Below are 14770 nucleotides of genomic sequence, written 5' to 3' on the forward strand. Positions count from 1 at the left end.
TATGATTATACTCGTCGTACTTAAGAGTCGAAATGATTTACATTTGGATTCAAACATGACGATATTAATTTACCAAGGGAAGGAAAAGTGAAAGTGCCTTCCAAAAGACCTGTAGCTATCCATTTATATGCAGCTTCTGTGAAATGCATTCCATCCCAACTAGCATATAATGAAGTGTCATTGCAAATATTTCTTGCTGGTGGATTCCCACATACTGCAGAAAATTTAAAGTTGTATGGCCCTCCTGCTCCACAGCATGCAACCAAAGCTCCTTTTGTGAACCCTATGGTAATTAATTTTGTAATTAATCATAAGATTTCGCTTCCTTCTATATCAATGCATACACAAGTACGGCTGAGAAATGAACGGCTTGTGTTAAATTCGTACGGGTGAAAGTAGGTTGAATCAATAAATGAGTCATTGTTCAATTCCGTTTAAAAGTTACTCGGGCATAGATTGGCTGAGTGAAGATGAAATGAACAATTGGGTCATAACTCAACCTACCCAACTCTTAACAAATCTGTCTTCTTTCATTGTTTTCTTATTTGTATTAGTTCAGTTACCAAACAAAAGTAATAAAAATATTAAAGCTATATATTACATATCAAATAAATAAAAATACATTAATATTTAATAAGGTTTTTCATGGTCAATTTGGCTACATATTTATAGCCTGTTTGGCCAAGCTTATTTTCCTCTTAAAAGTACTTATTTTTTCAATAAGTGCTTATTTTAAAAAAAAGTGAAGTGTTTGGCCAAGCTTTTGGGAAAAAATAAGTGTTTTTGGGGGTAGTATGTTCTTTTTTTCAAGCTAAAAAATAAATACCAAAAAATATTTTTGAGAAAAATACACTTAGAAGCACTTTTTAAAAGATTGGCTAAACATTAATTGCTGCTCAAAAATACTTTTTAAATTAATTGACCTAGCACAAACTGCTTTTAGCTAAAAGTACTTTTAAAAAAAACACTATTTAAAATAAACTAATTTTAGAAGCTTAGTCAAACAGGCTATTAGCCTAAATCAACTCAACTTTTAGATGAGTTGAATTGGGCCTGTCACGATGGGCTAAATCACTTAATGGACAGGTCATTAACCTGCTTAAACTTGGACGGAATCATAGTGTTATGGGATAATTTTGTTACCCCTATATTTCAGGCTAAGAACAGAGTAACATATACAATTGTCATTATATGACAAATAACCCATCGACTTTTAATCATGTACGCATGAAACCATATATATCTTCTACCTAATTTAGCGGTGGAAATTTTGGCTGTTTCAATCTAATATATGCATTTGTATATAGACAAGTGAAAGTCCTTAAATATGAAAACAATTAAGTGGTCCAAAGTGAAAAGTCAACTTTTTGACATTTCAAGCTCAACTAAACTTATTTGAAATTTGTTGAATATAAAGATTATATATTACTTACTTAATAAAGAAATTAAAGGAAATCAATAATTACCATGGTTCCTAGGAGATGCATAAAATCGCATGGCTGCATTGTAGTAATCTGCATAGATGATTGTAGCAGAAGGATGAAGCTCTCTAAGAAGATGAAGTTCTTTTTGTAGAAGCTCATTGTATTGCTGGGAGAATTGATTTAGCCAATTAATACAACCAGTTTTTGGATCGTAGTGTTTCTTATCTGAGTGCATAAATTTTGTCAGATAAGCTGTTGAGCATCCAATTGGTAAATCCCCTGGAACTACTAGTGTGCTTGCACCGAACTCGATTAGTTCCTGCGACATTACAGAATATGTTTTACTCCGTTATCCCTATTTATGTGGTACCATTTTAATTTTCATAGTTTTTTTTTTTTAATTTTGACCGTTAATTCGGTGATGGAATCTTTAAATTTTTTTTAGAAATAAAATTTATATATTTGATAACTACGTAAATAGTACTATAAATTATAATAATAAAATTCAAAATTATGACTAAAGTAAATTCGTGTTACTTTTAAAATTCAAAATGTGTCACATGAACGGACAAGGGTGTATTATTTTGATGCAATATGAAGCGTTTTGATATTGTTTTACCTTTATAGCTGAGCTAATAGTGTTGATGACAGCTGGAACATATGCTTCAACCTCTTCCTTAGTGCTATTTCCAAGGAAACCATAGTTGAAATCATTGCCTCCGATTTCTCCCACCAGTATCAATGACTTTTGTAGAAATTCCTTGCATTCTATGTCCAATAAAATTAATTAGTGATTGACAAATGTTGAATAAAACTTATTCTAACACATTATAAGTGTCTTTGATTGGATACTTATACATGCCTTGTTGACATTTTTTCTCTGTGTTCTTCTGCAAACAGCAAACTGTTCTTCTTTCTTAGTATTGCTTTACTTTAGATATTACAGTAATTAATTTTATACTACTTTCATCTCAGTAAATGACACCGCAACCTTTTTGGTTCGTCCAAATTAATTGAGCCTCTATCCTCAATTGTGAAACCTTTTTCTCGCTCCTAACACTTTAATTACTCCCTCTGTCTCAAATTATTAATCGTTTTTTATTCTACGCGTTGCTTAAAAAATAAGTATTAATTAAAAGGGTATTTGACTACTTTTACCTTTTTTTATATCTAAGTTAACATCTCTCTCCAATTAATGTTTACTCTATTTATGTTCATATTCATTAATGATAAAATTCTACTAAGGGTAAAATGAGAAAGAAATAAATAATGTGTCTTGATCTTCTAAAACAATAAATAATTTGTGACAACTATTATTAGTAATCATGACAAATAATTGAGACGGAGGGAGTAAACTTTTATAAATTACTTGTAGCATTGTGTATATATACACTTAACATATATATATTAATGATATAAGTAAATCAAATTTAAAAGCTAGCCTGTTTTTTTATCCTACGTCCCTATCCATGACCTTGACCACTTTGTGCCTTGTCTTTTTCTAAAGACTTGAACCCCAAATCTCCATGATAGGAAGTTGAAAGCTCAACCGACTACAGATAAAGACATATTCACACGTAAATATAATATATACATTTATTTATTAAGGTAAATTTTGAGTACGTAAGCTAAATTATATTGTTTGACAATGACCCGTGAACTAATCCTCATTGATGGCCATTATATTCATTAATTAGATCTACTACCACATTACTATTACTATTATATATAAGAGGGAATGTGAGGACTTTTGTAGTCCTCCCAATAATTTCCCAAATTTTTAAAAACTTTTTCATTAATTACTTTTATGTCCTAATGTTATTTATTTAAGTCAATTTTTTTGTTTTTTGTTTTTAAAGTATACTTTTCAAAAGCTATCGAGCCTGGGGACTTTTGTAGTCCTCACAATAATTGTCAAATTTTTTTAAAACTTTTTAATTAATTACTTTTAGGTCCTAATCTTATTTATTTATGTCAATTTTTTTGTTTTTGTTTTTAAAGTCTACTTTTCAAAAGCTATCGAACCTCCTACCTCATTTTTCACGTTCTTTGATTTTCGATTGGTACTCGATATCCGCATTTAGCCCATTAATTCGGATAATTCGCACCGCATCGCGCCTATTCGGGGGGCGCTTCCTCCAAAGATTTTTTTCCATATCCATGTTCGAACCCCTAATCCCCGATTAAGAGAGGCGGCTAAATATCTCAACCGCACAAGTTAAATTATGTATTTATCTTAAAAGTTCATTAACTATGTATAGATTATTTATTTAGAACTAAATAACTTGAAAAATTAGGATACATAAGTTATAACGTCAAATTACGTTCCAAATTTGATTTGAATTAAATAATTTCATCAAAATGGAAGTTAAAATATTAAAGGAGTGGAATGAAAATTTTGCTTTATATAACTACCCACTTGTGGGGCTAATGGGTATATGGTTGTTGTTGTTGTTGTTGTACACTTGTACTAACACAAATTATATTCTTTAGTTAAAATATCTACTTTTATATGTCAGTTTGGGCGACTTGTGCATTTCACATAACTAGTATATCCACCTAATCTTTGATCAAAATTCGTGCATTTCTATTCTTTATAGCGTTTAAGCTCTAAATCATACTTACAGTGGAAATGGTGAACGTAACCTTTTAATGATCCTAAAAAAATCTCTTGTGTTATTTTTTCATCTTTTATGTAAAAACCTCTTATAAAAAATACTCATAATAAATATTTAAGGTACTTCTAAATCAAATAGTTCTTTGTTAACGTGCATTAATTACCGTTTAATTTCTACTTTCTCAACAAATGGGAAACGACACTATCCCTCATGGTCATCTATGATAAGTTTTTCAACATAGTGGGTTATTCTTGCAAATTTGGATTTTTTTAGTTTTAATGAAAATATAAGAGAACGTCACTCTTTTTATTTACGGTAGGTAATCCGTTGCAAGCTGATGAAAGAAAAATTCAAAAGAATTGCTAACATCTCCAATCATTCCTAAACAATGAATATTTCATGCCATGACGATCTTGGAGAGATTAGTAGTAATATTTATTTATATTGGATAGTAATTTCAATTTGGTCATTGCAATATCATATCTTAACCGTTAAAATTAAAAAGAAAACCCTTAAACTAAAATTCTTCACAAATCTTGAATCTCTTTATGATGGATATGATATTCTTTTCAGTTTTCATTGGCATAGAGTAATCATTTCCCATTCCATTACAATATTCTGGTGGAGGCGCCTATGATCAGGATTTCTTTTCACTAAACAAAAAACAAACAGAAAAAGACAACTGCACTTTGCACCCTCTTCACAAATATTGACACCTATACTTGAATTTCTTCTAAAGTGATACTAATCATAAGAACCTATTGATTGATTGTCTTAACTAAGACTAAGGAGCACATGATTTCATCTGAAATTATGTTTGGATATGTAATTTGAATTTCTTAAGTTGTATTTTTTTTTATAGACATAAAAACCCTACAAGTTGTAAAAATCATCAAAACTTTTCCAATTCTTATCCAATCTTATCAAATGAGCAAGTCATAGTTCATAACAAAATCAATGCGCTACTAGAAGGCCTTTCTAAAAAATACAACAACAATTGATCAAATTTTAGTTCAATAAAATGGAAAATTGAACATGAGTTGTAATGTAACTATTCTTTAATATAATCCTCCAACATGGTTGGTAAGAGTAACTTTGTTATAAATATAATACCAACTTGTAGATCTTTTAATTTTTGATATAAATGGCTAGTAAACATGATTGGTAAATATATTTACCAACTTATGAATCTTTTTTTACAAAATATAAACTTACGGGTCAACTTTTATATTTGAAAAATTTGAAATCCCAAATCATGCCTTTTTGGATGATTTGGGATTTCATCTCATCATGAGATGAAATTGCATGTCCAAACGCTAATTTTATCTCATGAGATAAAATCGCATGTCCAAACGCCTACTAAAGCAGGCAAGTGGAAAATTATAATATTACCTGAAAGAAATTTGCAAAGCGAAGGCAGCATTTCTTTGAACCAACCCAGTTGAGTCCCCAAAGACGCATTGTTACTAGGCTTTACTCCCTTGTCCAACAAGTAGGCATAATCAAGTGCTGTTGCTCCTCCTACTGCAAAATTGACACCTTGCCTGAATTTTACATTATTCCTTTCGTCTTTTCCTCCCAAATATGCTGGTACTAACGGCAGCCCCAAACTCTCAGCTACAAATCCAACAAGTCATCAGAAAAATAGCGTACGAAACAAAAATTATTGGTGAGTTTTTAGTATACATGTCAAAAAGTAGCAAGAAATGCACAAGACAATATATAAGGATACAAACAATTCATTCATAATTAATCGATGTGCGACAATAACATAACATGGTGCCCAATATTGGAAAAAACAATAACAAAAATGGACCTGATCGATTCTTTGAGCGTAACTAAACTAAAAAAACTAGCTCATGAAGTGATGATCACCCAAAATTTTATAAGACAAAACTTTTACCCATCAACCAATATAGGGCACTTAAAGGCACATGGTTAAAAAATTGTATATACGTACCAATAAAATCTATAACAATACGGCCATCGGAAAATCGACCGGTGGGACGATGAAAGAAAGTGTCACCATAAGGTGGAACGGCAAAATGGGGAGGAGGCGTTTTGTTTGAGAGATGAAATCCATTTCCAGTGTCAGCAAGCGAATCACCGAAACTAATAATGGAGTTGAAGCACCCCTCAATGTTTTCAAAATTATGATTTAGGACCAAAAAGAACAAGGCAACTGCAGCACTGCTCCAAGTATTCCATTTTGAAGAAGAAGAAGAAGAAGAAGAAGCAGCAGCCATGACAAAGACAAACGGCTTTTGCCCCCTAAGCAAAAAATGTACATTCTTATAATGATGAAATTAATGCCAACTAAGCTGCTAACAATGTGACCAATCTCGTAGGGACAACTAGGCTAATAACAATTAACATATGAGACGATCAACTATATGTTGGGTTTTAATGATTGGTTGAATGAAAAATAGAGGGAAAATGAATTGTTCTCTTTTGCTTTATGGAAGAAGCATTTCTCCTATATAGGTAGTGGAAAGAAAAGTCCTTGTACTTAAATATAAAAGCATTCTTTCTAGTTGTTAAAGGGTTGAGAGGAAGGCAAGCCTCGCTGTTGTCGTCGTTGCTTGCTGAGCTCGGCTTTGGCTTTGGTCAAATGATCTGATTGATTGATTATTTTTTTGGACCAAATTTATTTAATTTTTAATTATTTATTAATTAATTACCCAAGTCCTGACCCAGTTAGTGACTCGGATTGGGGCGTCTGACCCATTTTCTTTCCCGGATTATTTTAAACTTCCCGCCCGTTATTACATGGCCTTTCTGAAAGGTTGCAAACCTTTTCAGAACCAGTGCTTCAATGGCTATAAATTTCGATCGTCCTGATTTTTTCCTGACAAAATTCTGAATTCTTCTACCTTCTTCTTCTGGACTTCATAAAATTCTCGTTTGATTTTACATCCTTCGAGTGGTTCGCTGTCACCAAAGTTTGCAGTACCGCTACTACGATGAGTAAATCATTCTATCCTGGGAGGATATATTCCACAACCTCGGGTACATTGAGGGGAATAATTTCACACTGTGCATTCAGTAGGCTCGATTTAATTCCTACACATATTTTCAGATACTATTCTTCTGATTTTCGTTTCTGAAATTTGTTTTAGTTTCTGTTTAAGTATATTTTCTGTAACAGCCCAGGCCACCGCATGTAGAAATTGTCCGCTTTGGAGCCTTCGCCCCTCACGGTTTTAAAACGCGTCTTCGGCGGGGAGAGGTATCCACACTTATAAAGCACTCTTCGTTCTCCTCCCCAACCGACGCGGATTCGCATAAACCGACGGGGATTCGCCCAAGGCAAGCCACACTCACCCCCCCCCCTCGGGGACTCGCCGTCCGCCGAGCTTTGCCCCACCGACCGCCCCGCACGGCCCGATACCAATCGCGGCCCGAGCCACCGCCCGTAGAAATTGTCCGTTTGGAGCCTTCGCCCTCCCCGGTTTAAAAACGCGTCTACAAGGGAGAGCAGATTCAAGCACTTATAAAGCACTCTTCGTTCTCCCCCAACCGACGTGGGATTCGCTCAACCGACGCGGATTCGCCAAGGCAAGCCTACACTCACCCCCCCCCCCCTCGGGGACCGTCCGCCGGGGTTTGCCCCACCACTGTGTTTGCTCCCCACCACCCGCCCAAAGACCACTCTAATACCAACCGTAATGTATTTCCGTGCCACCGTCGAGGTAAATTGTCCGCTGAGCCTTTCGCCACTCGCGCTTTAAACGCGCTCACAAGGAGAACTATCCAAGCACTCGTTCTCCTCCCCAATCGACGAGGGATTCTGCCAAGGCAAGCCTCCACACTCACCCCCCCCCCCTTCGGGACCCGGCCGTCTCGCCGAGGTTTGCCCCACCACCGGTTTGCCCACCACCGGCCGCACCGCCCGATACCAACCGTAATGACCCGAGTGCCACCGCATGTGTAAAATTGTCCGCTTTCGGAGCTCTCGCCCTCACGATTTTAAACGCGTACACCGAGAGGTATCCAAGCACTTATAAAGCACTTTTCGTTCTCCTCCCCAACCGATGTGTGATTCGCCTAAACCGATGTGTGGGATTACTAAGGCAAGCCTTACACTCATCCCCCCTTCGGACTCAGCGTCCTCGCTGAGGTTTGCCCCACCACTGGGTTTGCCTCACCACCCGGCCCGACCGCCGTTCCGATACCAACCGAAGCATTGTGCTTGCCTTGTGCGAATCCCACGTCGGTTGGGGGAGGAGAACGAAGAGTGCTTTATAAGTGCTTGGATACCTCTCCCTTGAAGACGCGTTTTAAAACCGTGAGGGGCGAAGGCTCCAAAGCGGACAATTTCTACATGCGGTGGCCTGGGCTGTTACATTTTTTAATACAGGTTACTAACACTATAGGTCGCCCGTGTAAGCAAAAATTTACTTATTAAGATAGTAATTTTTATACATTATTGGTTCTGTAACGATGAGTAGTTTCATTTCTCAATTTGTGAGTATCATCCTTGATCAGGAGCCATGCTAATTTTTTCTGTAGTATTCCAATTTTATCGGGTGTCCCCGAAGGTACAAATGATGAGTAGTTCATTTTGAAAAAAAATTACTCCATATAAGTTGATCTTTAAACTTATTCGAAAAAATTATCTACATACTTAATTATACCAACTGTCATTTACACACCTTAATTATACCAACTATTCCTTACTTCCTATTCTTGTTTGAAATGAAATTAATACGCCCTTAAAAGTACAAAATCATTTTGGGGCTTTCATGCACTTCTAAGAAATTATGGGAGAAGAAAATCTTGTTCCTCAAGAGAAGTAATGCCAACGTTTTAGGGAAAGAAATCAAACAAACCTTGTAAATGCTTTTCTACCAGTAAATTTTCCTTTGCTAAATCTTATCTCTTAAAAAACGTATAAAACACACGAAAGTATGGGGACCCTTTTTCTATCCTCTTTGTTTTCGCCAAACCAAACAACAGTTTCATTGGTCAATACTATCATCATTCACCAACTGTCCTTAGAGTCTACTCAATCAATTATATTAATCGTATAAAATATGATCAATTTTTAAATCTTGTTTCAAGCTAGGTTCTCACTGAAACTAATAATGGAGTTGAAGCACCCCTCAATGTTTTCAAAATTATGGTTTAGGACCAGGCAACTGCAGTACTGCTCCAAGTATACAATTTTGAAGAAGAAGAAGCCATGACAAAGACAAATGGCTTTTATCCCCTAAGCAAAAAATGCACATTCTTATAACGATGAAATTACTACCAACTAAGCTACTAAAAATGTGACCAATCACGTAGGGACAACTAGGCTAATAACAATTAATAGACGAGACGAAACTATGGGTCGTCCTTGTAAGCAAGGATTTACTTATTGAGACAAATTTTTACATTATTGGTATGAGTAGTCTATTTTGGAGAAATTAAAATATATAAGTTGATTTCTAAACTTATTCGAACAAGTCAATTACATACCAACGACCCCTTACTCCCTATTCTTGTTTGAAATGGAATTAACACGCTCTTGAAAATACAAAATCATTTTGGAGCTTTCATGCACTTCTAAGAAATTACGGGAGAAGAAAATCTTGTCCCTCAAGAAAAGCAAAGCTTGCAAAGTTTTAGAGAAAGAAATAAAACAGAACTTGTAATTTCTTTTCTACCAGTAAACTTTTCTTTGCTAAATGTTATCTCTTAAATGTATATATGGGACCCTTATTCTACCCTTTTTTGTTTTCGTCGAAACCAAAGAACAATTTCATTCGTCAATACTATCACCATTCACCAACTGAACTTGTAATATACTCAATCAATTATAATAATCGCATAAAATATGACCAATGTCTAAATCGTGTTTTAAGGTTCTCACATGGAGATAATAGTCAAAATACCCCCCAACGTTGACCAAAATGCCAACTACACACCGAACCTTTGCGGGGGTCCTATTACCCCCCGACAAATTTTTTCAAGAAGAAATGGCCTTTTTTTTGATGTAGGCATCGCTAACCCCAAATATTAAATGGCGGTTGTCACACGCGCTGCCCACGTGCCACGTGTTTAATTTTGCCCCATTTTTTATTAATTTCCCCCTTCCTCCATCCATCTACTCTTCTTCTTCAAAAAAAAAAAAAAAAATCTCTCAATTTTCCATACTCCATTTTTATTAAGGATCTGAAAACCCATACCCAATTCTCCTTCATCTTCATCAACATTATCATCATCATCATCATCATCTTCACTAGAGTTGAAAAAAAATCACACCAACTTGCTCAAATCTAATCCAAACAAACCCAAATGTGAAAGGAAGCTTCCTAACACCAAATAGAACAAAGTTCATCCATTAATTTGATTAAACAATCAAGAATTTAGAGAACCCATTTGGTGTTCTTCATAGCTTTCTCAAATTCTTAAGAATGGAGTTTAATTTTCTCCCCAAATCAACTCAAAGAATTAGTGCTTAAATAACTCCAACCAAGCAACAAGTAGCAACTCCAAACAAGCAACTTCCAATCAGATTTTCTTTAACAAGATTAGATTTTTCATCCTTATTTTTTTTTTCCAGATTTTTCCTTTTTCTTTCTTGATTTTTCATTTTTTTCTTGATTTTCGTTTATGGTGGAAAGTTGTTCTTTAACAAGTTGTTCGGAATCATATGTGGATTTTCTTCGGTTGAGATTTTCGTTTATAATGGATATTATTTTGACAACAAAAAATGGGGATGGATATTAAATAGGGTGAAGATGAAGATGAAGTAGCCTAAAAATGGAGGGAGTTCAAATTTTATTTACTTGGCATCATATGTGGCAGCTTAGTTGACGTCCAAAACAGTCGGATGCAGATTTTTAAAGGCCGTCACGCGCCACCGGGCGGTGTATTCACGCTCTCTCGCCACAAAAAAGGCCATTTTGCTACCGAAAAAATTTGTTCGGGGGGTAATAGGGCAGGTTCGGTGTGTAGTTGGCATTTTGGTCAAACGTTGGGGAGATTTTGACTATTATCTCTTCTCACATGCATTAAGTAGTCTTCCAATAAAAAACACGGTGAGGTCAAGGGTGTTTATTTAACTTCTAAATCATCCCAACATTAAATATATAGCACTGCATTTGACATCTCATGAATAAGGCTCTGTTAAATTCAAATAATTAAGGTAGAAAAGAATAATCAAAACCCCTTAGATTCCTCTCCCTGAATCCAGGTTCTATTTCCTTGAAAAAGAATTAACATTCATCATCAGGAAAATAGGGATCAAACAAGTTATTGAATGACTATATGATTCATTCTCTTTAATTTCATTAGAAATTTGTTACAATAAGATTTCCTTATCCAAAGAAACAAGATGACAATTAAAACATTGTTAACACAACCATAGATATATCCTTGACTTCTCGTTGTAGATTATCCCATGGAGTTATTTTTGATTTTTTTTTTTTTTTTGCTTTTTGGGACTTGGTATAATTAGAAATAAAGGAAAGAAAAGTCATCTGATGCAATATACAAAAGGCAGCTTTATAAAATAATAGCAAAAACATGCAGGAGCTGGGCATTGAACCCGTGACTTTAAGGATGTAAACATAGCCTCTATCCAGTGCTCCAATCAGCCTATTTTGACCATGTGTTCCTTTAGTTAATGTTACATATATTTTCAGAATTATATACATAATATATCGAGTTTAGTCGAGTGACCATGTGTTCACGTGACCCAAAATTTATGCATAAATTCGCCCCCGGATATATCTAATGTAATCATGATTACTTGTGTAATATTATCCACGCATCACGAGTTCTAATACTAGCTATAGAAAAATATTAAAACATTTAAACTTCTGGATCTATTTCCTTGAAAAAGAATTACAAATCATCATCTTCATGATCCATGAGAATCCAAGATCCATTTTGCTGTTGAACCATTCCTTTATTCTTCACAACCCACCATGAAGTTGGTACACCATATTCATCTTTTAACGTGTCCAAATACTTGTTAACAAGTGAAATATCGCGTTCCACTTCTAACTTGAACCCTCCTTCGGATCCTTGCGTTCCAGCAATTCCATGCAAGTAACATTCCAGGTTATGCCAAGTGTTATCATCTCCAGGACCTTTTAGATAGCCCGATTCCCTAGTGTCAATGTCTAATTCGATACCAACTTCTGAGTAGCCAATCAACGGACAATCTGGAATTATATCTGGAATATTTCGGACTCTCAGAGCTCGAAGATATTCGAGTTCTGAGAAGGTTTCCTTGAAATTTTCATCTCCCACCTTTGGACTTGCAAATAGAAATGCTGTGACTGGAACTCCCTTGTTAATTCCATTGAAAACAATATCTACTGCATTTAGTGTCGCGAGTGCTGCCCCCATGCTATTCCCTGTTACAGTTATGGTAATTTCTTCATTCTTGTATTGTTCCACCAATCTTTGAACTTCACCAAACACCTGAAAAGGGATTTCAAATATTATTACTCCAGTCGTTCCAGTTTAAGTGACATGATAGTTTGACTCGTCAGGTGTAATTAATGAAGAAATTTGGAACTTATAGTCTAAAACATGACATAACTTTTGTATGGCTATAAAAGCTTCTCATTGTGGATCGAATAGAAGGTTGAAAGTTAAATTATTTTTAATATAGAACTGTGTCCTTTTTTTTTTTTTTTTTTTTGGAACGGACTAATAAGAAAATAATGTAACATAAACAGAATCACTACAAGAAAAGTATAGAAATGGCAACAAAAAATTTAATATTTGGCATAACTTAGTTTTAAAGAATTTTATTTTATTGTCATAGTAGTGATTATTGTTGCAAAAAGTACTTTTGGCAACAACAAAAAAAGTTGTTGCGCGTTGTTGCAATAACAACCGTTGGGAAACGTCTATGCAACAATTTTTTTTTTTTTTGTTGCCAAAAGTACTTTTTGCAACAATAATGAATCTATGGCAACAAAAAGAAAAAAATTGTTACCAAATGTATTTTTTCTTGTAGTGAATGGAGAGAGTGATATCGACTCATACTTTTGTTACACATGATTAATACGAATCAAAAACTATATTGCTAGCCCTTCATGCCAAAAAGTTTTGTTTCTTGTTAGAGGATGATGAATATACCTGATCTCTAGCACTGGCTTTATTGAATGGTGATCGTGGATCATCTGAAGTATAAATGGAATACCATCCTTGATGAACCCTAGGTTCAGATTCTTCACCAAAGATTATAGGGGCTGAGACTTTAAAAAATTCAAAATCGTTAATCCATTCCAAAGCCGGAACACTGCCTCTCCATGCAATCACTATATCCCTTCTTCCTAATGCAATCTTCCCCTCATCAGTAGCCACAGCAACAAAACCAATCCAATTTGACTCTTTACTCCAAGCTTCCCTTGACAATGATTTTATGATGAATGCTTCTGGAACATGTATTGATGATGTCGCGTAAAAATATTTGGTTACCTCATACTTGAATGGATTCGACATTGCAATCCCCGTTTGAGAAAAGAGGTTCTTCTTAGAGTATCTGCAACTTCCAGCGTACTTAGAGGTCTTGTCGTTGTTGAAGGCGTCTCGAGTTGCTTGTGCCATTTCCCCGTAGTGAATGAGGTACTGACGAAGATCATTGTCAAGTGGATCTAATAAGCCTTCCCAATTGTTACTCCCACTAAGAAGGCTCCATCTTTGTGCTATATTGCCCTTATTCTTGTTTGCATTTTGCATCTTTTCTATGGTTTCCCTTGGGTTTTTTCTTGGTTTGAAGCAGTTGAACATTTTCCTCTTATAGTATTCTTGTTTTTGTTGGACCTTTAAATATCCTAAAGGTTGGCAAAGCTTGTGACTTAACTTCCGTGCTTTTAAATTCCTTTTTTCTGTGTACAAATGTGATATCTTCTTCCCATATGTATGATGACTGATGAGTCCATTGGTCATATAGTACCAAATTGCATCTTTCATTTATCTTTTGAAGTTTTGGTGTTGCTTTTCGTTTTTCCCATTCCAAATTCAGGCTGTCACGCTGACATTGCGTAACAGAAATTTTAAGGAAAATTGAAAGGAAATGCTTGACATTTTCAAAAGGCAAGGCATGAATCCCATATGTTCATTTTGAACAATTCTCACTCATGTTATTTCTGTGGAGAATATTGAGCGTCACTATATGACATTCAAAAGCTTTACCCTCGTTTTCTTTTTCGTCCAAAAGATTTTACTCAATAATCTCTATTTTGGTGGTAACAAATGATACAGTACTATTTTGTAAAAAAGTCAGCATTGTTCATTGCCTTGAACTTTGAAGCATAGTAGTTGCTTATACTTGGAGGTCGGAGTTGGACCACCAAATGTATTATGAATAAGCTTCTACCTCTTTTGTTTTCCTCTTCTCCATAGCCAATTTTTTCTTTTTTCCAGAGAAGCAATTAGAACATATAATATACGCAGTACAATATAACGTAATTACGGTTAAATAATATCAAGAGCGTAGAAAATAAATTGTAACAAGCCAGTGATATGTATGAGCATTCCAACTTGTAATATTGTATTATGTATACATACTTTTTGTTCACGTAGAACAAAGAAATGGTCATTTGAGCTAAAAAATAGAACAATGAAATTACAAAGGCTGAAGTTGGAATACCTAAATCAACCCATTTAATTGGGCAGCAGCTTTGTCGTTAGTCCTCACATATCGGATTTATTGGTATAGCTAACTGGCTAGCTCTCTGTTTTACTTATTTTTCAAATGCATTATACTTTTTTCAA

General features: G+C 34.9%; 2 protein-coding genes and 1 non-coding gene across 3 annotated transcripts; all 3 read right to left on the reverse strand.

Annotated features, from left to right (window-relative positions):
- On the reverse strand, nt 1-6288 carry LOC132047745 (GDSL esterase/lipase At1g28580-like). The gene is made up of 5 exons (XM_059438744.1): nt 6003-6288; nt 5435-5659; nt 2044-2192; nt 1467-1743; nt 1-283 (listed from the first exon to the last, which is right to left on the reverse strand). Exons 1-5 carry the CDS (start codon nt 6286-6288, stop codon nt 21-23), a joined length of 1200 nt encoding a protein of 399 aa, XP_059294727.1. The 3' UTR covers nt 1-20.
- A 2196-nt stretch (nt 6289-8484) lies between these two features.
- On the reverse strand, nt 8485-8587 carry LOC132048442 (U6 spliceosomal RNA). Its single transcript, XR_009412984.1, has one exon. It is a non-coding gene; the product is annotated as a U6 spliceosomal RNA (small nuclear RNA).
- A 2924-nt stretch (nt 8588-11511) lies between these two features.
- LOC132044470 (phospholipase A1-II 1-like) lies at nt 11512-14719 on the reverse strand. The gene is made up of 2 exons (XM_059434964.1): nt 13130-14719; nt 11512-12463 (listed from the first exon to the last, which is right to left on the reverse strand). Exons 1-2 carry the CDS (start codon nt 13964-13966, stop codon nt 11879-11881), a joined length of 1422 nt encoding a protein of 473 aa, XP_059290947.1. The 5' UTR covers nt 13967-14719; the 3' UTR covers nt 11512-11878.
- Nucleotides 14720-14770: the final 51 nt, after the last annotated feature.

The sequence above is a fragment of the Lycium ferocissimum genome, chromosome 2 (assembly GCF_029784015.1).
Source record: "Lycium ferocissimum isolate CSIRO_LF1 chromosome 2, AGI_CSIRO_Lferr_CH_V1, whole genome shotgun sequence".
Lineage (NCBI taxonomy): Eukaryota > Viridiplantae > Streptophyta > Magnoliopsida > Solanales > Solanaceae > Lycium > Lycium ferocissimum.

Excerpts from the sequence above, each read along its gene's own strand:
- LOC132047745 (XM_059438744.1), bottom strand. The coding sequence starts at position 6,288 with ATGGCTGCTGCTTCTTCTTCTTCTTCTTCTTCTTCAAAATGGAATACT. Across the intron at positions 1,744-2,043 it reads CTATTAGCTCAGCTATAAAG|GAACTAATCGAGTTCGGTGC; the intron begins GTAAAACAATAT and ends GTAATGTCGCAG. Across the intron at positions 284-1,466 it reads TGCATCTCCTAGGAACCATG|GGTTCACAAAAGGAGCTTTG; the intron begins GTAATTATTGAT and ends TAATTACCATAG.
- LOC132044470 (XM_059434964.1), bottom strand. The coding sequence starts at position 13,966 with ATGAAAGATGCAATTTGGTACTATATGACCAATGGACTCATCAGTCAT. Across the intron at positions 12,464-13,129 it reads AAGCCAGTGCTAGAGATCAG|GTGTTTGGTGAAGTTCAAAG; the intron begins GTATATTCATCA and ends ATCCCTTTTCAG.